Below are 26,680 nucleotides of genomic sequence, written 5' to 3'. Positions count from 1 at the left end.
AAGAAATTAACTCTTAAAACAAGATAAATTAAAGCTGCAAGCAGCGATGAACTGGCCCGAGCAGAGTGCACTGCAAATCATTTGTTTCTTACCAAGAAAAAAACCCCTTTAGATTTAGAAGTGTTAGATAATTTATCTTGTTTTAAGAGTTAATTTCTTATTTTAAGCGTTCAACATGCTGATTTCTAGATTTAACAATCTCAATTTAAGAAATCTTGTCAAGTGAAATTATCTGTCCATGCAGCAAGATAATTTCCCTCAGATTAGTGTTTTTATCTTGTTTTTAGACAGCACTATTTTGCAGTGTGCAGGTTCTGGTTGCTTATTGGTGTTTATCAATCAGTGATCGATGGATATGATTGTAGTGCAGAGTGCTTCAGAGTGATATTGATTGAAGGGATGGGCCGTGTGCCAGTTCTCATTAGCGTCTCGGTCCTTTCACCTTTCTTTGTCTCTGATCCGTCCGTCCTGCTGACGTTGGCGCCTGCTGATTCTAACTGATGGCAGTCCTAAGTGCTTCAATAGAAAAACACCTCTCACCTGCATGTATGTTACACTCCATGACTCACACACCGTATGAAGAGCATGTTGGTGCTGTGTTCAGGGCGACAGGGTGACCCTGCGGTTAGACGGAGCATTTTACAACCAGCGAATCAGAGGGTCAGTGATCCTGCAGCTGCTGTCACAGAGTCCTTGAGCAAAACAGTGACCTGTTAGCTGCAGCGCTGAAACGTATGCATTCATGTATGTTTGCCCGAGAAGGACACGAGGAGAAAAAAAAGCAGTAATATACTCACATCTGCTTGTGTGAAATAAGCCTGAAGGGTGTTCTAAATAATGAATGAATGTTAAATGATTCATAAAAGATGTTCTTGTCACTAAAATGTTTTTTTCCATTTGAATTTTTTTTTTCCTCTTTTTTCTTTCAAACAAAGAACAAGACGGTTTAAGACAAGGTCAAAATCAGAACAAAAATGAATGAAAGTAAATATAAATTATACAATAAAATAAAAAATACCAAACACATAAAATAAAATAGAGTTAAAGGAGAATTCAACTTTTATTAGTGGGGGAAAAACTATAATGCTTGTATCTAATTTTAGATTAACCTTTCCACATTTCTTTTTAAACATATCCATAAGAGTCTGCTGACCAAAAAAAGCACAATAGAAAACAACAATAAATACATTTGTATGTCTTGTAACAATAATGAATAAATAATGAAAAGGCTTTACCTTTGTAGTACAGTAATTCAAACCAAAGCAAGTTTATGCTGACTGAAAATCGTATTACACCTACCCTTTTCACATTAATTATTATAAAAATTTAAACAAAAAGAAGTATATTATATATACCATAAAGTCTCAAATGAAGAAAAATCAACACATTAGTGTAAATACTTTAGTTTTAAATTTGTTATTGCATTAAAATTTTGATTTAAATCTTTTGATTTTTAGCACAATTAAAAATGAATAACCGATTTCATGCAACTCTTAATGGAAAACAAAGAAAATAAAACTAATATATTTTGTTGCATAAAATATCATAAAATTAACAAACTCAAGATAAAATGAACATAATAATAATAATAATAATAATAATATATTTAGTAATATTCCAGGTAAAAAACATTCAACGTAATGTACAACATCTATCATGCTTCCATTAATCCCTGTCATCCAAACTTGGATATGCAATACATTTTCAAAATATTTGTAAAAGAAGCAAATTCAGAAAAACAGTCCTGAAATAAAATGATGCAGGTCAAAATCTACAGTGAGCATCTTCTTCAAGATCGCCCTGTCCAAAAATGATCATATTCCTAATTTAAAAAAAAAAAAAAAAATCTATGATACACATTTTAAAAACTATCCCACAAGCTAATTTCTTTAGCTGTTTCTTTTGCATGTCTTCTAATCTTTGTCTTTTACTGACTCACTTTAATTTAAAAAATCTTCTAAATACCACCTGGAAACATTTTATTTCTTCATACTTTATACATTAATTATGCAGTTTTGATGATGTGGTTCATGATAATCAAGTCAAAAAAAGTTCCAAAATGTCACACCATTTGTTTAATGTTTGGAATTTTATCTCTCTGTTGTTGTTTTTCCACTTAGTTAAGCCGCTGCTGTGGCCTCTGTCTACTTTTCTGTGACATGCTCTGAAGATTGTTCATTAATATTTATTTTTTTCATTAGTTCAGTTTAGGTAAGTTGGTCTTCTCTCTGCTCCGTCACCTCACAGACTCCATGCTCAGTATATATGGTAACAGCAGCAGTCAGACAGTTCACGGTTGTTTCTTCTCCTATGGATCGTTACCAGCTCGGGCTGACCACGCCGCCCTGCTCTCTGAACTCTCATCCTGTCCACACTGCATGCTGGTTCTGGGTCCAGCCTCGGAGTCAGCGACCTTCGCCAGCAGCTCCAGTTTTAATCAGCAGCTCTCTCCACACGGGCAGCCTCCACCAGCCGCTTCCTGCACCTTAATGAGTGGAGAGTCCCAGGCTGTGCCCAGCCTCAGCTTCAACTCTTTCCACATCACTGAAAAAACAACATCCAATGGAGCACATGAGAACAATTTAAAGGCTTTTATTGTGACACCCGGCCCTTCCTTTTTTCTAATTTGCGTCTATCTATATGCAGTGTTTAACAATAGTATTAGACCACCTGTCTAAATGAGAAAGAAAAAGAAAACAAATACTTTAGAAAATCTTTCAAAAGCTTGTTAATACTAAAATTTTATTGTTATTTATTTGGCAAATAAAAACTGAATTCACCTTTTCATAGCCAGATTTTGAGCCGGCTTCAAGCATAACATTCAACCACTAAAACTAATTTTTCTGTTGAATGCAAGTAAAAAACAATAATTTGACATGTGAAGTTTATTTGTTGCCTGCTTGGCGTGTTTGAGTATTTAGAAAAGCGCTATATAAATGAAATGTATTATTATCATTATTATTATTATTATTATCATTATTATTATCATTATTATTATTATTATTATTATTATTATTATCTTCTTGGCGTTCGACACCGTGTAGATGCTACTTGTATGTGTATCTTATTGAACTTTATCTTATTTGTTATGTACTTTATTTTTATTTTGGGTTGTTTTATTTATAGCTATGTACAGCACTTTGGCCCTCTGTGGTTGTTTTAAAGCGCTGGATTTGATTTGATTGGATCTTAATCAAGAAATAATAATGTGCTTTACTATTTTACAGGGTTTTTTTGTAAAATGGTGCATTTAAAAATTCATGGATAACAATAATAATTATATTTTAGCATTCAAAAATATTATTTTGGTTAAAGAGCTTCTACATTCTGCTATATTAACCATTACAGAAACATGAAAAAATGATTTTGATAATTACTAATGCTGTTAATTGAGGACAGCTGTGCATAAACCGGTGGTCATTTATTAAGCATTGTATTTAGGTATAATAGAGGAATATTATGTTATTGTATCATCTTGATTTGTTATTCTGTTTGGATTTAATTAGTGAGCACTTTCTTGACTCTGGCAGCGACACATTATTTGTTTTCCTGTATAATCAGGTGTCACCTCTTGTGATTGCCTATTGTCCATGCGCATCTGTCTCTTAAACAAAGTTTGAATATTCTATCCAAGCTATCCCAACTTTTGAAATTAACTTTGATCGGGGGGGCGTGCTGGTGGCTTAAAGATAATCACATCAAGGGCACGGAGCCTGACCTGTTTTTGCATCAGTAAGTTTCTGCTCGGTGAAAAGCACTCAATCGGCAATTGTTGTCTTGCCTTTTGTGGGAATGTGAATAGCACCTTATTGATTGGAAGCAAAATGTTTTTAATGTTGTAGATGAGATTTCAGGATTGCTAGCTAATGGGAAGATGGAAGCTCGCTGCAATCTATTTTCAAGTCAAGTCCCAAATTGAAAATCTTTACAGACATAATTAAGGCTTATCTGAAAGGAATGTCAAAACTTTTCAAATGCTTTTATTTTTTTCACCGTCCAATCCTGATTGTTACGTGTAAATACACAAACATGCTCAGAATGGTGATGAGTCTATGCAGAAAAGTAATGAATATAAAATGGAGAGCAGTATTGATGTTTGATCTGACTTAATGGCAGAGAAAACAGTGTCCTTGTAATTGATATTGTAGTGTTCTTTCACGTAAATAGGCAGTTTAGTGATGTTAATCAAGTAATTTCAAAGGAGTTGTGTGTGTTCTTATGACGTTATTTAACTACACAAGTCTTATCCCGATGGACAAATTCCCTTCTCGTCCTCTGGTTGAGGTTCAGGGTCAGTGGATTAGGTGTGTTGTTCAAGGAGACGTGGACAGGTGGGGCCGCTGCTCCGGGGGTCAAAGTCAGGCTCCTCCACCTGGGGGATGACCTGGATTTCAAGTAGCCATTGTGTTTGGAGGTTTGATACAAGACTGTGCTGAGAAACTACTCAAAGGTCCTCAGCCAGGCCAGTTCTTTTCACTTGTGTCCGGTCTTTATGCTAAGCTAAGCTAAGCTAACAGGCTGTAGCTTCATATTTAAGATGAGATAAGACTTTATTCATCCGGCAGTAGGGAAATTTAGTCACAGCAGTTCAAGATTCAGACATATAGATATAAAAACAGAAAAAAGAAGAAAAACAAGACATATACATACATAATATACACCTACAATATGTATTATATACATAAAATAGTATTTTGTATTTCACAGATATTGCACATTAGAATAAATATTATTTTAGCATGTTAAGACTGTTGTAGTACTCCAAACATCAATGAATAAATATATAATACAAATCTAAAATTAATGTATTTATCTTATATCTTATTCCACTATGCTATAGACCTCCATCTCCATTATTGTCCAAGAGCACATTAATTAGCCTCACTGTTTATGTATGCAGCTCCAAAAAATGATGTTTCCTCACTCACTTTTGGCGGGTTTGAATCTGGCTCTGAGCCCTTTTCTGCACGTCTTCTTCTCTGTCACTCTGTATCTCTCCACTACCAATTAAGCCGTAAAATGGCCAAAAAAACAACACGAAAAATATCAATATATTGTTGAACATTAACTTCAGGTGAAAGCAGTATGTTCATTCGACCCATTCATCCACCCCAACATTCCCCATGCACAGACATCCACCAAATTTTATTAGAAACTTTTTCGGAATACGTAGAGTACAAACATAATCCAGTACAAAATATGTTTTTGTAGAAACTGAATTAATGGGAGACCAGGTTTACTGGTCCCTTGAGTAAGATGAACTTGGCGCTGCATGTATTGTGCAACTTGTAAAAAATATGTAATTGCTATCATTTTGGTTGACATTGCAGTTGCAGTATGATTCATCATTTTTTGCAGATTAATGCATTTTTTAAAGAAAATGTATATCATAATGATAATGTTGTGATATTACAACCAATGAGGATTTCAGGACGATGATGACATCATCCTTCAGCCAACCCTATAGACCATATCAGAACCCCCTTTCCATCCAAGTACTCAGCTCAACCCTAATACCTACCAGCATATAATCACTGTTCTGTTTTTCTAATAATCTGGTGACAAGATGGAATTACTGCTGCAGAGCGCCGTCACATGTATTCTAACCATTGTACATGTTTGTGCTTTCAGTTCATGTGAAAGCGGGAACCTGCGAGGTAATTGCAGCACACCGATGCTGCAACAAGAACAAGATCGAAGAGAGATCCCAGACTGTCAAGTGCTCCTGCTTCCCTGGACAGGTGGCGGGAACAACAAGAGCGGCTCCATCTTGTGTAGACGGTACGCCAGGCTTCTCATTATAGTTTTGGAAATGATTTGAGGCTGACTTCTGATTAGGGCAGAAATGCAGCACGGTGCAAAAAGCTGTCACACCTGTCACTGTGCCTCTGGTACTTATTTCACTGATTATTTGGCTACGAGAGGTTTATTGTATGAAAGAAGAAAAAAAACACAGTGTTGAGATTTTCCTCATCCCGCCGCTGTGTCTTGAAGGCTTTATAATCTTCCAAATCGAATCGCCCACCGGTTCATTCCCTCACCTCTTTGTCTCTTGTCGAGGCCATGTGTTCAGCGGAGGAGACAGAAGGCCAGGTCATTTAATATCATGTCAGAAGTGGCCTCAGTTACAGGTGAATCGATCCCCCATCTCGCTTCGCTCTGTAATGGCTCAGACAGGGACTTCCTCGCTTTTGACACTTTCTCTTTTCACTTTAGAAATGTCAGGGGAAGATGTTTGTCCCCTGCAGGCCTCCTAGGAGTAACTAAAGACCTTGACGCACCCCAAACCTCGGCTGCATGCTTTATTTCCCCTCCCACATACTAATATTCACCTTCCTCACCCTGCACGCACCTGCTCACAACACTCACCGACTTGACATTGACCCACACCCTGTAATTCAGACCTGAAAACACACCGAGGCAGGACTGACGGGTCTTCTCTGTCAGGCAGAGATCAAAACACGCTCTCTTCAGTCACTGTCTTTTATATGGAAAACAAAGGCAACTCGTTGTTGCTGCAGCCAGGGCAGAACCTTGCTTCACTCTCAAACAGCATGTTATTAATTGCCTCCAGTACCTCCATTTACTGTTTCTTTTATATTCCTCACAGCATCCATAGTTGCACAGAAGTGGTGGTGCCAGATGCATCCCTGCATGGATGGGGAGGAGTGTAAAGTGCTGCCAGATCTCAAAGGATGGAGCTGCAGTACAGGAAACAAAGTTAAGACAACAAAGGTGGGTTTAATTCACAAAAATATCTTGGTGGATAGTCTTAAATTCTTAAATTAAGTCTGACAAAATGTGACTGTGAAATAATAGAGGAGGGCTGGGTAAGTGTTCCAAAAGGAAAGAAACAAGAGAGCACTGGAGGAGATTTTTTTTATTTTTTTTTTTTATCAACTTGAGATGAGAGCCGAGCCGAGCAGGCAGAGTGGGAGGCGGCAGGAGAGGGAGATGTGACTCACAGGGGAGAGTCACTGAAGTGTTTCTTGAAGCGATCGGCTTACAACAGTAGAAAGGGGTGAGTTAGGTTCAGCTATCTATTTAGCTACATCTCGCAATTTGTTGTGGAAGTCTAAGTACAGTCAGTTTATTGTATTTTTACTTAAGTTGCTAATTTGGTGGAGCCCAGTACATCAGGTAATCAGTAATCCAGCAGCCTGTCAGGCGACACTGAGGGAATAGAATAGGATGTTCTGGTGAAGCTGCACCAAAACCAAAATCAGCACATACACTCCTATGCACTACTGTTAAAGCCAGAGAATTCCTCACAGTATATGTTTTATGATTTTTTTTAGGTTGCAGTTTTTTTAGGTTCTACTGTGTGAAAGCAGATACTATAATTTTGTGGTACAAGATTTATGATTTTTTGCACGATTTCAAAGCTAAACTGCTGATTATGTGCTCTACAAAAAATAATCTCCCGAAAAAATCTCTGCTGAGCTTGTCTCTACTATTTCAGCAGTTCTTCAATGAACAGTGAGTGGAAAGAATGCTACGTAGCGACCACACAGTAACTGTACCCCCGCAGTTTTATATAATATACAGGTTGTAACAGATCCATGCTAACACGTTTTTTTGGGCAGACAGAGCTATTACAGAACTATTGCCGCTAGTCTCCATTCATATAATTGTTATATTATTGTCATATTATATATTATTGTCCACTCTGTCATCATTTTTCAGGCTACAGACTCAACACTGTAATGCTTTAAAGTTGAATTCTCTACAGGTATTGCTAATGACTACGTTTACATGCACACAATAATCCGATAACTGGGAATATTCTGGTAATGGAAATAATCTGATGCCATGCATTTACATTCACTTAATGTGATAACTGAAAAAAATGATTCAGTCAAATAAGTCGGATTTCTTTTCCATGTGCATAACGTAAAATACGTTGTTTGTTTTTTACCTGAATGCGCGTTAGGAGAGGGGACTGATGGGAGAGAACGGTGCTCAAGGAATTCTCAGATCATGAACTGAGGTAGAATTTCAGAATGTTGCAGAGATCATTTATGAATGAGGAGATGACAGTATGAGTAACAATAGTATTCTACAAGCTTGGTAGCTGCGGAGAGTCTAGGTTTCATCATCAACACGGAGCTGCATCCACCCATGTTTAACAACATCCTGGTTTTGTTACACATACTCAGATGTAAAGGAACGAAAGAAACCTGATTAACGGCATACATGTGCCTAAGAAAACAAAAAAATGGGCAAAAAGCTAGCTGTGTTTATTAGATTTCTCAAAACAGATTTCTTTTAATCTGATAAAGAACATCAGTTTATGCTGTTTACATGGGCACTTTACATAAGTATTTCAGGCGATTCGATGATGCCAGCACACATCTTGGCCAAGATGGCCAGTCATTGCTTAAAAGTCTGTTTAGCTACTTATTGTAGGTGTTTTTGTCCAGATGATATTCTGGTTAATCTCAAACTGAAAGAAAGAAAAGCTTCCGATATCAAAATTTGTATAGACTCTGCAACCACATGCAAATATTTGTTTATAGCAATTATACTGTCAGTATTTCTGATATAATAAACAAGGTCAAGTTGCAGTTTTAACATAATAACGCTCTTATAATGCATTATATAAGACATAAATAAAGAAATATGATGCATGGCTTTGCCTATGAAGATTCATGTATCACAGATGATGCAGAATGACAGTCTCCAAAACTCTCCAATCAGTGAGTCTTGGTTGGACCACAACTAAAACTTTTATTTGGTCCAAAAAGCATGATGTCTTAATACTGTTCATTATTGCCTCCATAGAGCGTGCATGCATATACCAATGAATACAGATTGTAGGGGTGGTCGGTAGCGTAGTGGGTTATGCAGGCGCCCCATGTGTAGAGGCTACAGTCCTCACTGCAGCTGGCCCCGGTTCGAGTCCCGCATCGGACGGCCCTTTACCGCATGTCATTCCCCTTTCTCTGCCCCCTGTTTCCTGTCTCTCTTCAACTATCCTGTCCATTAAAGGCATGAAAAAGCCCCCCCCCCAAAAAAATACATTTAATACAGATTGTAAGTTTAATGATGGCAAAGTTCTTTTGAAAATACAAAAATCATCCAAATGCTATAAATATTGAGTGAGGACAAGACTTAACTGTTGTATGACAAATCTGTTCACATCTCAATGTAGTTTCAGTTATTTGTACATTCAGTTACTGATGAATGTCATCACAAATCATGTGTTAACAACTAAGAGTTTTCATTTTTTAAAAACCCAGTGACATTTATAAGGATTGTTCTATAAAACTTGTGTTTTTAGACTGACAAACCAAGTCATTTCTAAAGCAATTAAATAACACAAAACCTGACTACAAAACCGATTGTTTCGTGTCAAAATGATTCATGAATAAACACGATGTGTGTGGTTTGTCTTGTGTGTATTGTGTGATTTCACAAAAAATCAAAATGACAGGGTAGAGATAACATGTGTCAGGATGAGTCACTTGACTGAATAATTAGATTAATAATATGAGAATTAAAGTTTCAGTTTGGAGCAGAATAAGACGTGTATAAATAGTTAAAATAAATATAGAAACAATGGTGTCGTGAGACTCACAGTTGGTGTCGTCGGTGAGAAATGGACACATGCAGCACATGACAACTCGACGAATGGAAAATCAATTATCGCCTCTGTAATAAACAGTGTGATTGTACACAAGTGTCTCCCGGGAAGCCGAGCAGACATCCAGCTGACGCGTCTCCCGCCTCTTCCTCCTGGTTTTATCACTGAGGGTAAGAGAGAGCCGGCTTGAGTCGAGTCCTGCCTTTGAACAGTCGGAGCAGGCTCGCGTACGACTTCAAAAGTGCCAAAACAAAGGCGAGCAAAGGCAGGCGAAAGACAAACAAACAACAAACAAAAATCCCTCCAGGAAGCCAAATCGTCGAGTGGGATGTGCTGAGGCAGTGCAGGACGGCTCAAGCTGTAGCACTTCCAGAGATTAATAGAGGTTATCTGGACGTGTGTTTTGGGTTTCAGGGTGTGGTAGACCTGAAGTGAATGGTAGGTGAGAAAGGGGGGACACAGTGGGCCCTGAGCCATCCATCACGGCCCAGTGTTTGACTCACCAAACGCCTGTAGTTGAGCTGCCTCTTCCATTATTCATGGCTACAGGAGGCCTGGACGAAGCAGAGCTTTTTATTTTAGCCGGGTTAATAATTCATGCCCTTTCACACAGCCACGGGAAAGCAGAAACAGAGGCACAGACAAGCAGGGGTCCAGGTGGCTAGTAGAACCCGTCAGAACTTTGACTCGTTTTTTGATTTGGGAGTCAGCGGGGGTCGCTCCATGCTCGTGGCCCTGCTGCCTCCCACAGAGAGCCAGCGAGGGACAGCCGGTGTATGCTAGAGGGCCTCTGTAGCCGGGTTTCCTGGACTGTTAACATCATTCTGAGGAATAAATGGAGCGCTCTGCTGAGGATCCAGCTCAGCCTCACAAATTAAGCGACACTTTCTTCTGAGAAAGGTGATGTCGGTTCTTTACGAATTAGTCGAAAATTCAAACCTCTCCCGCAGAGTGTCCGTCCTAGAACAATAGATTCTGTAAAACTCACGATTTATTTTATCTTTGTAATATAATATGCCTTAAACTTAATATGAGTCCAGTCAAGTCCAACTGGGGCTGCACAGAATAGCTGAAGCTTCATTTATAATGTTGAAGATCGAAATTTAAAACAACATTCAAATGCTGCTGAGCATGTGGAATTTTTTGCACGTCTCTTCATTCTGTTTATTCCCAGTATAAACATTAGGCTGCAGTCATATTATCAGTATAACACGATTTGTAGAATTAAATTTCAGTTATGGCTGCATGATCGTTTACGGCCCATGTGATTCAAACTTTTCAAATAATTCCAGAATGTTAAAAAACATAGATGTAATAATTTCCAAAATTCACATTTTTAGATAACAAAATATTGTGTTTCAGTCCATATTGAAATTTAGTCTTCCAAAAACAAAAATGTTCACTGCAGTAATAAAAAAAGAAACAGTCTTGCAGCAAACTGGTGAGTTCCAGTGATTTAAGATAATTAATTTAATTTAAAAAAAGACTAACTCGTTTAATCTGATGAATCACTTTTTGAATAAAGTGATTAATTAAAGATTTTGTTCAAGGTTTTTTTTTTCAGGGTGATAACATCATTGAATATAATGATAGGCATTTAAAGCTTCATTTGAAAACCTCAATAGTACCTAAAAATTTAAAAAAGCAAATTGCAAGTGTGTGAATGCCAACAATATTAATGATCTGGCATGTGAAAAATTAGCCTAAACCAAGTACTTGTTGTGTCTTTGAGCTTATTGTTGTGGGGGGGTTTTTGGCCCTCAACTCATTTTCTTTTCTAAAAAAATTGCTTTTTTATTTGTACTTTTTTTTTGCTTATTTTTGCATAAAATGTATAATTATTATTATTATTATTATTATTATTATTATTATTATTATTATTATTGTTGTTGTTGTTGTATAATTAAATGTATTATTTTAATTGCTCCCCGAGCAACTGCTTGTTACATTTTTTATCAGGTGATTATATGACAATGTTAAAAAAACAAAGATAATCCAGCAGATGAATGGTTAAATCTATATTATATTTTCTCCGTTCATATTTTCTGAACATTGATGAATGATGTAGCCGTAAACAGACTCCTCAGTTGCAGTGCATGCCTCATATAGTACTATAAATTATTTCTTCTTTGATGTCCAGCGGTGGCATTGTTGATAAAAAATGACGGTGTCGTTTCACCTCATGATGAAGTCACATCAATAAATCAGACATCTTAACGCCCTGCAGGCACCTTCTCGGACAGCTCCAGTTGTTCGCTCTTTCTCTGCATGTCCGCGAGCAGCTAGTTTTATAGTCCTGCTGGTAATGTCAGGAATTATAACCCTGGCAGTCCTTGCTTTTCACTTCCTATCAATCAGAGGACAGAAGGCGAAAGAACCACAGAGCCTCTCCGTGTGACAGGTGCTACGATGCTTGTTCAGAACGTGTTGAGGGTTTGTGATGGATAGCTCTCTGAGGTGGGTTTCTTTTCTCGGCACAGTGGAAATTCGAAATGCATTCAAACCACAATTGTGTTAAAGATACTATTAGCCTAAATATAAGACTTGCAGCTCAAAATGCATCACTTGAACTGCACCACTGTGTGTTTTTATTTCCTCCTCTTGGACCAGTTTCCCTGAACCGGAGTCCCCTTCTCGGGACGGAGCGAGACTTGCGCAAATGTGCAATTCTTAATACATTTGGGACCATAGTGTGCAAATAGCTGCTGATTGACGAAGGCGGTAGCTCATTATGCAGTCAGCTCCTTGACTTTGCCTGGGCCTGACCTCCAGATGCATTCTGTATGTGAAGGACAGCTCATGGGCGAAGTTCAGCGCTGGGATTTCTACAAGATCGCCAAGTTCAGAAGATAAATGATAACCTAGTAATCCACAACCTTTTCTACGACCACATTAGACAAAGGTTTATTTCTCATAAAATTCCGATATAACTATCTGAAGGACAGGTTATGTTACTGAGGCATTAGGACTTTATGGGATGTTGTAAAAAGAGTTGAAATAAAAGGCACAAAATATACACTTCTCAGTGCAACGGTTAGAGAGCAGGGCTTCAGGCTGCAGCAGCACCTGGAATACTGAACTGAATCTATTTTTTACTAGTTTCTACCTACAGTCATTTTATGATACAGTAGTAGTCAGGTCTAAACTGAAATATGATTCACACTAGCCAAGACTCCTCGACTTGGTTCAAACCAGCTTAAATCGACTCATTCATATATTTCCAGTGTTGGAAGGGTTATTTTTTACCTGAATACATACTCTAACATTTCTAACATCTAATAAAACCTTTCTAAATATATTTTTTAGACTAAAAAAAAAACTCCTGCTGAGCTCATTTGTATCAGTTTTTTTCACAACAACGTAGGAAACGCACCCAAAGATTTCTTATATGTAATACCCCAAATACTCTATATACGTCTTTAGATATTTAGCTGAATTAAGACGTTTTGAGACAAATAATTTCCCACTAAAACAAGCTGATGTCATTCAAGTTGAACCATGCTGAGTGTTAGATTTTAGTCCTCTACCCTGAAACAGGGTGTGAATAAACACATTTTTAGAGTTAAAAGGCAGGAAGACAGCGTGAGACATCCAGCCGACGGATGGCCTGAAAAGTGGCGCTAAATAATTCTATTGATGATTGATTTGTTTTTACAGGCCATTAAGACGCTGCTGGAGGCCAACACTGACATGCAATTTGCAAATTTAGAGCAACATCAAAACCTGAAATAATATAATTTGATTAAATTCAAAAAATAATTTGACAAGACGATTGCATTCAGATCTGAGAAAATTGAGAGTCGCTTCAATATTTCTCACCTTATGATAATGGCACAGGTGTGTGCTTCAGTGGCTCCCCATCAAAGGAAGGGTCTCCGTTTGTTTTAGTCGATGGGACTTTGAACCGACAGCTGACCAGTCAAGTGTGGTCTTTCATCCTGATGCAGCTTAAGCATTAAACCCTGAGGAGCTGCCTTCTGTTCTCCTGATTCCCCTTTGTGTGTTTACTCACCGATAACCCGCATTGACGAACTTCAACACCTCTGCATGCTAATTGCTTTGATAAGGCTTCACAATTTTTGTTCCAGCTGCCCCATGCATGCTTTTCATTCTGTGTGTCTTAACTCTTTATTTCCCTTTCACATCTCCCTTATGAGCTGAAATTCTTGTATTTATCGTGTATCTTGTTAGGTTTTAATACTCTTTTTATTGTAAGAAAGAGCTCAAAACTTACATTACAATGATCAATAAAACATTAATCATAATGTTGTGTTTGTGAATGCATTCATTCAGCCACTGCAGCAGATCCAGAAATGTTGCTGTGAGCACAAAATAACCTGGAGGCCCTAACTGAAAACCTCTGATAATGTTGTAACGGTTTAACTTACTGCACGAATGTTTGTCTGCAGCCTGCTGCTGCTGCAACAGGCGCTAGATCAAATCATTTTCATATATTCTCTCACGTTGTGATTCCTGAGGATTGTCACGCGGAAGTGAAAATTAAATTGTGGCTCCCCAAACAGCAAGTGCCATGTTTTCATCTGCAGCTTTCCACTAAATATTAGGTCTGTTTTTGCTTTGAAAGACTGATTGCGTGCGGTAAACCCCTCACTGGTGAGACCCCGCCAACTGTTAATTGAATGACAGTAATGGGTAATGTGCAGAAATTCACATAGGAACACCTGTGTGTGTGTGTGTGTGTGTGTGTGTGTGTGTGTGTGTTATCGTGCTTCCAACATCAGAGGGCAAGTCAAAAAGTTACTTGTGTTCTACTTTTAAAGGGCAAACCAACAAGAGCAACATTCACCTCCCAGAGTATTTTTAGAGTTCAGCTTAAAATGGAGTAGTACAAACTGCATCTTTCAATTTCTGAGATTAATATTCATGAAAACGTCTGAGAATACTTATGCCAGCAGTATGCCACCATGAATAATAATATTTCCCCTGTTTGCATGGAAATCATCGAGCACGATGTTCTTTGCATTACGCCTGACTTCGAGCCGTTCACTGTCTTCTGATTTTTCGCTGTATAACACCACAGATGTTTGAATTATAAACACGCCAGCTGGGGAATGTATACACACCTTGAACCTGTCACAGTTTTGACAGATGGGCTGTTGTGAGATGTGCAGCATCAAAACAAGAGTTTGTTTTAATGAGCCACATTTTGAAGTCGAGCAGAAATGATTAGTCAATAAATCAAATTAACAGATAGACAAGAAAAACAAGCTGAGGGTATAGGCACAGCAGTTATTTGAGTTAAATGCGGATATCACCCCATAAAGAAAATGCTAAGTTGTTGATGTTTAGCAGCTGTTGTTTACTTTATGCACCACATAGACTGTATAAAGACGGACAACGCGAAGTGTAGCAAAAAATTTCCATCACAAAATTTTTTTTTATATATATACATATGTATATATATATGTATATATATATATATATAGGTCATATAAAGGTCATAAACCCCACCCCCTCCATGTTTATAGAAAGGACATGGTACATTCCCAGAAATGTTTCCTGTAATTTTAGGTAGTTCATATCAAGCTAATGCATGTTCTGCAAGCAATTTATTAATAATTAATAATTTGATTCTGTAAAAAGGGGGTCAGAACTCATGATTGACAGCTGTGATTGGCTCACAGTGGGTTGCAAACGTGTCTGGGTGGGACCTCCATACCAAGCCTCCAAATATGCAAGTTGGCTCCAAATATGCAAGATGTCAACACCCATATTTGTTATATTTTGGCTTCATTTTTGTACAGGGGGAGAACGTTTTTGTGCATCTTTATATGCAGTCTATAACAGGGTGCTTATAGCTCATAGACCAGGTAGGCAACCCACTTCTCCGGAGCCACACGTGGCTCTTCTGGCCATCTGCAGTGTGGCTGTGACAACGAGATTATATGAAATGAAATGAATGGAATGTATTCATTCCTGCATTTTAACATTGGTGTAGGCCCAACGCAATTTGTATTCTATAATTGAATAATGTGTAGCTTAAAAAAATGTTTCAACAACTAAAATGTGCATCATAGCTTACCAAAGTCTACGGCCTGGTGCCTTAACTTCTACATTTTGCCAACTTCATGTCTTGTTTTGTGTTTCCCTTTCTATTCCTCTACTCCTGAGACATTTCTTTGGTATTCTTTCATTTGAACTCGGGTCCTCGCTGCATTCTGACAAAATCATATTAATAAATGCTCATTATGATCCATTAGAAATATTGGTAGGCCAATTTAGACTAAGTAGGCTGTTTTATCTTCATTGCAAGGCCCAAAGTAAGGTTTGTGACTCTTTTTCTGGCAAACAATGGCTCTTTTGTTAGTAAAGGTTGCCGACCCCTGTCATAGACAGACTGCCAATTTAAGGAGCCAGCATACGATTGAAGGCCACACAGAAAAAATTGAGTCACAAACTGTCCAATGAAATGGCAATAACAGCAACTAGCATTGATGACAGTGTTGACATGCAACAAGTAGTTTTCTACAAGTTGTCCTAGCTAATTTAACCAATGCTTATCAGGGTGTTGCAGTTTAATACAGCAGCTAAGTAGTGTGTTAAACATAACCTACTGTCAGTGAAAGTATTGAAATGGACGATGGAAGATGAAAATATAATACAAACCTTTTCTGTCAGCACAACATGTTTTTTAGTTGCAACCATTGCCCTTCAGGTCCATATAGCAATTCATTTAGGTCTATGGTGCACCATCCTAGTTTAGCTCATATGTTTGCCAACCTTTCTTCATTAATGTAAAGTAAAGTAAACAATCTTTTATGCAATTTGTTCAAGTTCATGTCATTTAAGCTGTGGTACGCAGTAAAATGACGTTTCTTTTCTCCAGTTGCTAGGACATATGACAAAGAGCTATTCCAACCATCACATTAATGGACAAGAGCATTGAGTTCGACCATGAGTGGGTTGTTATTGCACATTATTGACTCACTTGCTAGCTTGTTTAATGTGATTATTTGTTGGTTTTCTTCATATTCCCTCTTAGTAAACTGAATAGCTTTGGGTTTTTGATTGAGGTTTTTTACTATTTCATGATGTTCTGTAGGCAAACTTTCTATCAATTCATTGAGAAGATAATGGTAAGAGTTGTCAATAATGAAAATAAACTTAAGTGGAACCTTTTCTTTAAAAAATGATGGTCAGTACGGAGAAGTACTGACCATCGTACTTCATGCACATTTGTCCCTGTTTACAAAACCATAATTCATGCCGACTGTATTTCTTATTTGAAACATATTTTGGCATTTTTCTTCTTTGTGGCTACACTCCCACTTATCTAAATATTGCTCAGCTGTAACAATTACAGTGGGTTTAATTATTCCACTTCTCTCTCTGTGGTTCCTGTCATATTTAATGTCAGATAGCACTGGTTTTGAGAATGTTATTTCCACTGTTTGTCATCATTAATGAGTCAAATCCTGATTTTTTCCCCCCCAGCATCCATTCATGGCCAATCTTTTCCTGATTCCTACATGTTTTTCTCTTCTTTTCCTGTCTTTCTAGGTCACACGATAGTCGTCTGTTTCCAGGATAACCTTGTTTGGAAACATTTGTTTCTTTGACCAAGACCGCAGGACAGTAGGACATCATGTGTTTTGAGGATTGGTGGAACCCAGGGACCAACAAGGACAATAATCACGGACATTCCACTGCACGGATAGAGGAACGGGGCCAGGAAGTATCATATAAGACTACATATCCAAAAAGATCCCTGACTTTAGATGCAGCACCAACAGTAGCTGTCTCTGAACTCTACTGCCCACCAAATCTCTCTTTGTATTATAGTTTTATTCCTATGGACTAGAAGACTCGACCATGAAGATATTTATTGACTAAAAAGACTGTGGATTACACCAGAAAAAAAAATCACCCTGAAAACAAAACCACGTGATGTGAAACTTTTGTGTTATTTTCTTGCCACAAAGAGCTCCAGGACTCTTGATGCGTATCTGTGTTGACGATCTAGTGAGATCATAAGCATTTTCATTCCTTTTAGCCTTATGGAGAGGAGGTATCTCTTCTGTTTCTTTTTATGTTGATTTTAAACTATCAAGTGTTTGGCTTCCTTAAGTTTGTTAGGAGTCTTGTAGAAAAGTCTTGTTTTTAAAGACAGAAGACGACAACAGAAACAGAAAAAAAATGTAGTGAAGAAGGGTCAACACAGCTGAGTTCTGCCAAAATGTTTTAATGGTATCTGTTGTTTTTGAAGCCTGGTGACTACCATTGATTACAAATGTCAATATTATCTCAATAAATCTAACTCAATGGATATCTCTGTTCAGAAGAATCTGGGTTTTTACAGTCTGCGTTGGTTTGCTTTCTGTACCAGGCCACAGTGCTGTATAGGCAGGAGCTGTTGAGACTTCAAACTAGCAGGTCAAGCAAATAATTTGACAAAAAAAGGAGGAGAAGGAGAAAGAGGAGGAGAGCTCACAGCTAATAAATGTTGTGTTCCTGATAGAAATGAAATGTGAAATTCAGCAAATGTAAAAATAGGCCATGCTCAGAAAACACAAAGGGAAAATCTCACGGCACTGTTTCTTAAAATGAACAGACTTCACAAAAAGCCATCTGAAATCTGGTCCGGGGAGAGACTGATAATTAGCTCTCACCCAAACACAACCCTAATCCTATTTGATGCATTCCCAAAACTGGATGTGGTCGTCATCCAAGCCTGCTTTTTATTGTGTTAAGTTAATGCTACACATCACCAACCAGCGATTGATGGTGGGTGGTGGTCCGAACGATTTCCTGTAAGGCGTTCACTGTTAGAAATCCCAAAAGGATTGTTAGTGCGTGTCATTAAAAGCTTACAGAAAATAAACCAGGCTGGGAAGTTTGGAGCAAGAGGGTAGGTAAAAAAGGGACAAAGACAAAAAACAAAGCACAAAGGAAAGTAATTGTTAAGCTGTTTATCTGACCATCCTGAATATGTCCAATGGTGAGAGAGATGTCCATCCATTCTGAGACGTGAATATATATAGTAACATATTCCACATTACACGTTACCTTTTTAAAAAGTAATGCATTGCTCATTTACTCCCTGTAGAGAGTATTTTGTTACACTACTCCTTGTTTTACTGACATGCATCGTCACATAATTGCCAGTTAACAATATAATGTATACCTTACCAACAAATTTGTATGAACACGGTTTGTTTGTTATCCTAACCATGGCTGTTTTAAACGTGTTTTTAAGGTTGTAATACAGAACTACTTGGTATGGCTCAGGCAACAAACATACTTCTTTAAAGTTAGTAAAAAAAGAACCCGGGTCAGGGTTGAAATAAGTACTTACATGCAAAACTAGTTGCATCTGTAACATAAAATATGAGTAAAGATATTCCCAGTGGAACATCAACACTGGCCTTCAGGGTCCTACCATAAGTCCTGGGTTGGTGCCATACAACTCCCCTCCTGCCTGCTCCTAATGTGCTTCACATAAAGAGATGTACATAAACTGATTCAATTTCGTGGGACAGCTCTGGGAAAAAAGCACAAACTCACTTGAGTTCTTCATTCACCAAACCGCCTTTACAGGAGACTAGTCCAGCTTATTTAACATATTCCTGACAAAAGCAGAGGTTTCACCTCTTGAGGAGGAGTCTCAAATCATTTCAGGCTAGATGGCATCACTGTTGAATATGAGAATTTATGTAATGCAAGAGATGACAAAATTGTTAGCAACTGTAATGTCATAACCATGCTTCGGAGCAGAAACATGTTACGCTAGCCCACTGCATTACGGATAATTTAATTAGATTTTATTTATAGTGCAAAATCATAACAGTGACTATCGTTCAGAGCAACAAAACTCCCAAAACACAGATCAAACTGTCAAATTCAGCAGCGTTGATAAATATGAATAAATTCTGTTACAGCATTGCACATTTCTCACCTGTAACTGTAATTTAAGAAAATTTGTGACATGGATGCCATTTTTTCCTGCTTGAAAAGGGCACCACCATAACTCGCATGTGTCCCTCAGTACGAGGTCATCTGAGGCTTGTAGGTTTATCCAGAAGACACCTTGTATATCTGAAATGAACTCAGAGGTTCCACTAATATGTGTTTGCTAATTAGTCTGGTGATGCCAGGTTAGGTCTAGACTCCGTATAAACATATGAATTACAGGAACCCAACACCCTCCCATGAGAAATGGCGGTGAAGAATAACTTTCCATTAATCTGAAAAAACCTTGAGGATAACTCTTCTCTGGTGGGCGGCCACCTCCTGGACCAGTTGGTGTGTAAATTTTACGTGATTACCGTAATGTCTGACTTTGTTCCACGTAGCATTGATCATATATTAACATGCAGCTCCATCCTCCTCTCTGTGGGGGCCAAACAGGTTCGAGGCAGGCTGCTGTGAAGAGGCAGATGTATTTATATTTCACCTGCATGTGGCATTTACACCTTAGGGACGAGAAACTGTGGCACATAACACAGAGCCCCTCCTCTGATGTGATAATAAGAGACATTTCTGAATTGTAAATTTTCTCTATAGTTGTCATGTTTATGACTGCGAAACAAACATCAACATGCCATCTGTGTATGAACAATCATCAGAGAAATGTTGTCAGGTCTGGCTGAAATTGAGCTTGTGCACGAATGTGTGTGTGCCGTAAATCCACACGTTGAAAGCTTTAGTCGATTGTAGGGGCGTCTAGACTCCAAACAAACCACTGCTTTATGGGGGATTTCATATTTTGTAAGTCAATTTCCGTCTGTAATTGAAACAGTGCATTCACCGCAGAATGCTCCTTATACTAAACATAATTAATTAAGCAAAAATGTAGATGGCTCGCTCCCAAAGATCAGGCCCGAGGGACTGGCGCTGAAGGGGGGGCGTGCGGAGGGCTGCTATGGTTAGCGATCCAGGTTGCCTCTTGTTTGGTTAGAAATCATTAAATTACAGTAATGACTAATTTCTCATTCCTGCATGCAATTCGCCGGGGACCACCATGGATTTAATAAAGAGCTGGCGATGAATTACAAACAGCGAACGGCTGAGGAAAGGCTACGTGATTATACAGAGTAATTCAAAAGTGCATTAATAAAACAATACAGAAACATTGCTAAATCATTTGAGATAAAGGCTATTTGCATAATTCATTAAGATTAATCAGACCAGGCAATCCACCACAGTGCTCCGAGGAACAGAGAAAAAGACATGAATCCAATCCCTTGGAAAAACCCTTTCTATCTACAAACAATGAGACAAATCTACCCTTGGATCAGAGAATTAACCTCTGTGCACTTTACAGCCCCTGCAGTGTTGAAACACAATCCTTCAGTCATTCACCTTTATGTGGGCTAATATTCTATTAATATTGAAAGATCTTTTCATACCATGGCTCCTCTGGGTTTTGTTGCTCTGCCATAAAAGACCTTCACAAAAGTTGAATGGAAATGTATTCTGCGTGTTTGGAAACCACAGTGTAGATCTGAGGGCTGGCGGTTCTATGTGCTGCTATTGACTTTGGTGTTTCATTCTCTGCAGTATAATGAGTCGGGAAAGATGCACGTGGGGCGGGTTTGGCAGCATTCACGGATCGTATACTGCAGATAATTCACCTGTTGTGCTGACGGCGGCGACCACCTGTAACCATCACAGTCCTCACTGCTGCCATGTTCCCTGTCACTGTGAGCTCAGGGACGAATGTTTAGAGAATGTTTAAACGTGAAATAAGTGTCAACTTTAAACGTAACATTTGATTTTGTGATTATGAATAGACACGTTAGTTTGGAGGTGTATATAGATAACTATATTGGGTAAAAATAATTGCTTTTGTGATTTTTTTTTTTGCAATTGAAAAAGTTACATGGCTCTTTTTTATCACAATATAACAGTTACTATGCTTTTAAGCAGGAATTAGTGTGCTGAGTGTTCTGGCGAAGCTGACAACGATGCTGTCAGTCAGGTGGAGCTCCACTGTTAAAAGCTTCTCATTCAGTGATGATCTGTGATCAAGCAGCAACTTCCGGGATTGTAAAGTGAAGCCTTAAACCCGCATTAATCTAATGGCCACTGGTTGCAAACATAGACTATATATAAATAATGGACGTAGTGACCGTGACGTCACCCATTGGTTTGTGGCCCGTTGGAATCATCAAGTTCAGCATTACACTCCTCGCCATCTTGCGTCACCATCTTGTTTCTGATACAGGAAGCAGACCATATTTGGACTGTGGAGGAGCGAGAGGGATCTGATCACTGACTACAGCCTCTCTACACCTCAACCTGACTGAGAGAAGCAGCTGCTAATTCATATTAGCATTAACTGGAGCATTAACTGGGATGTTTGTTTTGGCTAGCAAAAAAACAAAAACAAAATGTATGTTACTTCCCTCAGAAAAATGAACAGCGACTCTTTGAAGTGTCTGTTAGTCCAACCAAACGCTGAACAAAACATTTTTATGAACAAAACGTTCAAATAAGTGACAATACAGTGTGAAAGGGTCAATGTTATGAGACCAAGCCGGTAAACGTCTTTTTTTATATCTATATAACATTATATGTAACTTTATTGACACGTTGCCGTGGATACGCATTGTTCTGCTTCTCTCCTGATGATGGCTCGCCTTGTTAGTGACCTGTCAATCAAAGGTAGCCACGCCCCAAAATTCTAAATGGGGCCATTATTTGAACTATTAACATCAAATTGTCTTGAAGAAGAATTTTTACTAGCGATTGAGACCGTAGTGTTGTCCTAAATAAAAATTCTGAGGTAATAAATCAAGTGAGAAGTTTTCTCATTTTGCACTGAAATGAGTGGACAGAATTTTTTTGCAGCCAAACTTAGCAAGCCCTGGATTTTTGGTAGAATGCAGCTTAAGGCACTTCCTGGTTTGCCTCCATGCTCAGACCCGAAAGGTTACCGCCTGGTTGCAAATAGAGGTAAATGAGGAAATTAGCCTATTTCTCACTTGATTTATTGCCTCAGCAAACATTTTCCTAATGAGTTTATGGTCTCAATCGCTGGTTCCAAGTCTTCTTTAATACAGCATGATTCTCATTTAATAAATTATGGTCCTATTTAGAGTTAAAAAAGAAGATCAAGCAGGATATCCTTAATGGCTTGGCTACCTTGTGATTGACAGTTTTCGTCTGCGAGCCTTTGACTTTTTTTGACCATTTTGGATATTTAAAAATCTCAGGTGTAAGATGTCAGCAGTTAATTTGAATGAACAGATGCCCCTGACTAATCAAACTAGCTAGCTAACTCTAGCATTAACAGATAACTTATAATCATTCTGACTCTCTATATCTTCTGTGCAAATAGCAAAAAAAACCTGGCACCAAAAACCATGATGGTGACGGCCACAATCCAAGATGGCGATCTGCTATTTAATAGCAATCTGTGTATGTGATAAGTATAGCCAGTGTAGTTTGATGATTCAGTGTTTTATGGTTTGTTCATACATGCATCGAACACTTCTAATACCACCCTCATGTCTGTGTGATCAATATGATGCTACAACCAGCAGCCCATTGGTGTAGCTGTAACAAAACCAGCCTCCTATCACCTCTGAAGCTCAGTAATTATCACATTGTGTCTTTGATTGTTAAATCCAGATAAAAAGTGTGAAAATTACAAGATAACAAGACTATTTTCTGGCCGGTAGCTGTGACTTCTCAAGTCTTTGTGAGTGAAATCAATCTTCTTTCAGCGATAAATGTCTTTCCAAAAAAATGAAAGAATTCCTTTACAGCAAGCGATACAGTTTTATATACATGCTGATCTTCTTCTTTTTTTAGTATTACAATATTCCTATCAAATATTTCATATTTTTTTCCCCCAAAAAATTTGTTCTCTATTAAACTTCTCCAGTGTAACACCTACTGATGAAATTCTTTGAGGCGGTTTAAAGTCTGCAGGTTATTAGCTTAGGGCTGGTTTCATTGCAGGTTTTACAGACTGAAGCCTCTGAAGCTGATGATTAAAGTCCTCCCACACCTCCTCCCTGGAATAAATTCACTGGTCAGCCACCTGAAATAGGAAATATTAGTGAAATGGCATTTTCTAACTCTGGTCAGGGAGGTGCACGGATCTTATTGGAAGTGGATGACCCAACTCACCAATCCTATTTTTATTGGAAAATTCAGGTTTTTATTTGTAGTATTTTTTCTCTCTCTTTCTTTTAAAGAATTTCTAAATTCTAAATTCATTAAAAAGAAAAAATAAGTGAACACAAACTGAAAAGCACTAACAGCCAATTTGTTTTTTTCAGTTTATCTAAATCAAACAAGACAGTAATCACAGATCGTTAGAGACAATGTTCCTTCTCCTAAAGAAAAAAACAAACAAAACACGATGTGCATTTAGATCTAAATCAAGAGGGGTCTTGCACCTTACGATATGTGCACACAGAAAACAAAGCTCTCAGTTACACAAACACCATCTGCTGGGTTTACCAGAGCTTTATCTTGACAGGATGAATTAGTTTGAAAAACTGTCAGATACACCGAGCAAAATTAGATTTTCTCATTTCATAATGAAAGCTGACAGACTGTAATGAAAAACCGCTCGATCTTGAAAACAGCCAAGATGAACTGTAAAAGTCTAGCTGGAAAAACTTTCATGCCTTTTCTGAAATCTAATTGTGTTATTCTCCCTTTTCAATATCTGGGGTATTTTTCGTCCCCAAATTGGATGTTCTAATTCAGTTTGGGTCGGAGTTTGATGTTATTTCTGACGGCTGTTTGTGTTATTCTCGTCATCAGTAAGCAGTTTATTTTGAAGTGAGTTGTGCCTCTCTCTCTGTGTGTGCACTGCTGTGACCTGAGGCATAATGGGATTATCCTGCTCAAGGCAAGACGTAGATGCCTTGAATTCTAATATCAAAGTATTCCTCGCTGTACCTGACACCTCCTCCTCTCTGTGTTTCTCATGCCTGACTGGACTGAGAGGCGATTAGCTCATGAATCACAACACAGCCTGCAAGCGGTTTCGGCAAGTCATTCACACATCCTGTCGAGACTTCCTATCCAAAGATGTTTTTTCTTTCTTTTCATCTTTTTTTTTATCTGGGTATTTACACCATCACATACTGTAACTTCACATTCACCAACAAGTTCTGTGAGAAGCAAGTGTCAGCTAATAATACTGGAGTTTTTTTCTGGAGCCCAAAATGCTGCAATCAGACCGAGCTGCTCTGCTCAGCAAGTCTGAGGCTGTGCAGGATCCTATAGGCGCCCGTGTCCAAGCATAGTGTTGACAAGACATTAGTGCTGGCCGGTGCATTTGCTCTCACCCCTCATCAGAGACACTCTCAGCTCCCACACTGCATTATCACAATGCCCTCGGGTCAGTGAAAAGGCCTGCTGTAATTTGAAAAGGAAATTATCTTTTGTGGAACTTACTCAAACAGACCAAAAGTAGGAGGGGGGGGGGGGTAGGGCGGGGGTGAGTGGGTGTCTATAAGCAGGGGGAGTTGATAGAAAGGTGAAAAATACTACTTCCTCTCTTGGCAACCTGTGAACAGGTTAATGGGAGTGAGGTTTGCAATGAGCTGATATCTATCTGGATGGGCAGAGAGGGAGAGGCAGAGACACACAAAATGACATTCTGATGGATTTCTAACTGCCTCTTTTCTCCTTGGCCCCATTTTGTGCCACGTAGCTGTGCATTTATTTATTTATTTATTAACTCTTTTTTTTTTTTCATGCCGTAAATAGCATCCATTTCTTTGCTAATGTCCAGCTTGCCCTGCACCAGGAGCAGGGCCAGTCCCACTGCGACGTTCGGTGATTGCAGGGACTAGTAGATGATGCTACTGAAATTAAAGCATCTTTATATTTTCTTTTAGAGGTCGATGGGGTCAGTGGAGCTTCATTCAGATCCTCATTAATATTTTTTCGTTGCAGATGTCCCTCGCTGCTTTGAGATGCAGCTGGGTTGCTTGTTTTTTTTCTAGATGCTTTGATCCAGAGTGGAAAAAAAATCACAATTTGAAGGATGAAATTTTGTACAGACTGAACTATGTGACTTTTAAAAGAAACAGTTCCATCCCTACAATCCACTTATCTTGGTTGCTGTGGTGGTACAAGCTTGAGAATTTCCATTTTATGTACCTTCATGCTTCTACTTCACTACATTTTAGCTGACAGCTTTAGTTAGTTTTCAGATCAAGATTTAACATGAAAAACATGACACAATAAAAATGATTACACTTTTTTATTTTTAATTAAGCCTCATAAAAGTATATTAGGTAGTTAAGTTGGTCCATTCTGTATAACACATACTTTTACTTTTGATACTTTAAGTACATTTTGATGCTGATATATTTTGTACTTTTACTTAAGTAAGTTTTGAATGCAGGGTTTGTAGTGGAGTAATTTCGCAGTAGTAAGTAAGTAAGGAAGGGATCTGAATACTTTTTTCACCGCTGCTTAGTTGGGACCGAATAACTGCGACCACTACAAAAAATAACTGATCACACCCTTGTTACAGCATGCTTACATGCTAAACTAAGATGTTGGACATGGTAAACATTATACCTGCAAAAAAGAGAGTATATTAGCACACTAGTGTATGCTTTCAACTAAAATGATGATTATGGGATGGTGATAGTGGGATATTACACTTTTACGTTGGTTCCACAAAAACATGTTAAAGCACTCAACTCATAAAGGTATAAGTCACACACCTCTAAAAACACAGTATAAGCTGAGTTTAAGTCTATTTGTCTTTTACACAATGATTATAGTGGAGTAGTGGTTGGCAATGAAATTCATGATCTTGGGCTCCCTCCAACAATGTTATTATAATGTAAGATAGGAGAAAAACATGCAGTAAAAATGAGAGTCCAAGAAAAACACAAAATAGTGCAGAAAAATGGGAATCATTGCATGTGATCCCATTTACAGATAGCTATTTCAGATATAATGCACTGAAAATTAGATTGCCCACACACACCCGAGGCTTTTTTTAAAGGCTGAGATGAGAGATTGAACTTTGAAGTGAAAAAGATGAGGTCCGAGAAAGTTCAAACTTGTTTCAAATGTTTAATTCAGCTCTTTCTCATTTGATATTTAGGTTTGTTTTTCAGCACATTGGGACCAACTGAAGTT

At 38.2% G+C, this 26,680-nt stretch overlaps 1 protein-coding gene across 1 annotated transcript in view; it reads left to right on the top strand.

Annotated features, from left to right (window-relative positions):
* tafa3a (TAFA chemokine like family member 3a) overlaps nucleotides 1–17,876 on the top strand; it is a 129,381-nt gene extending 111,505 nt beyond the window's left edge. The window contains exons 3-5 of the mRNA XM_059329953.1: nucleotides 5,632–5,781; nucleotides 6,611–6,735; nucleotides 17,108–17,876. Of these exons, the coding sequence (XP_059185936.1) occupies nucleotides 5,632–5,781; nucleotides 6,611–6,735; nucleotides 17,108–17,119 (287 nt within the window). The 3' untranslated portion in view covers nucleotides 17,120–17,876. The remainder of the gene's footprint in view (nucleotides 1–5,631; nucleotides 5,782–6,610; nucleotides 6,736–17,107) is intronic.
* The last annotated feature ends 8,804 nt before the right edge of the window (nucleotides 17,877–26,680 follow it).

The sequence above is a fragment of the Centropristis striata genome, chromosome 3 (genome assembly GCF_030273125.1).
Source record: "Centropristis striata isolate RG_2023a ecotype Rhode Island chromosome 3, C.striata_1.0, whole genome shotgun sequence".
Lineage (NCBI taxonomy): Eukaryota > Metazoa > Chordata > Actinopteri > Perciformes > Serranidae > Centropristis > Centropristis striata.
The sequence above is the reverse complement of the archived record's forward strand: the minus strand, read 5'-3'. Positions and strand labels throughout refer to the sequence as shown.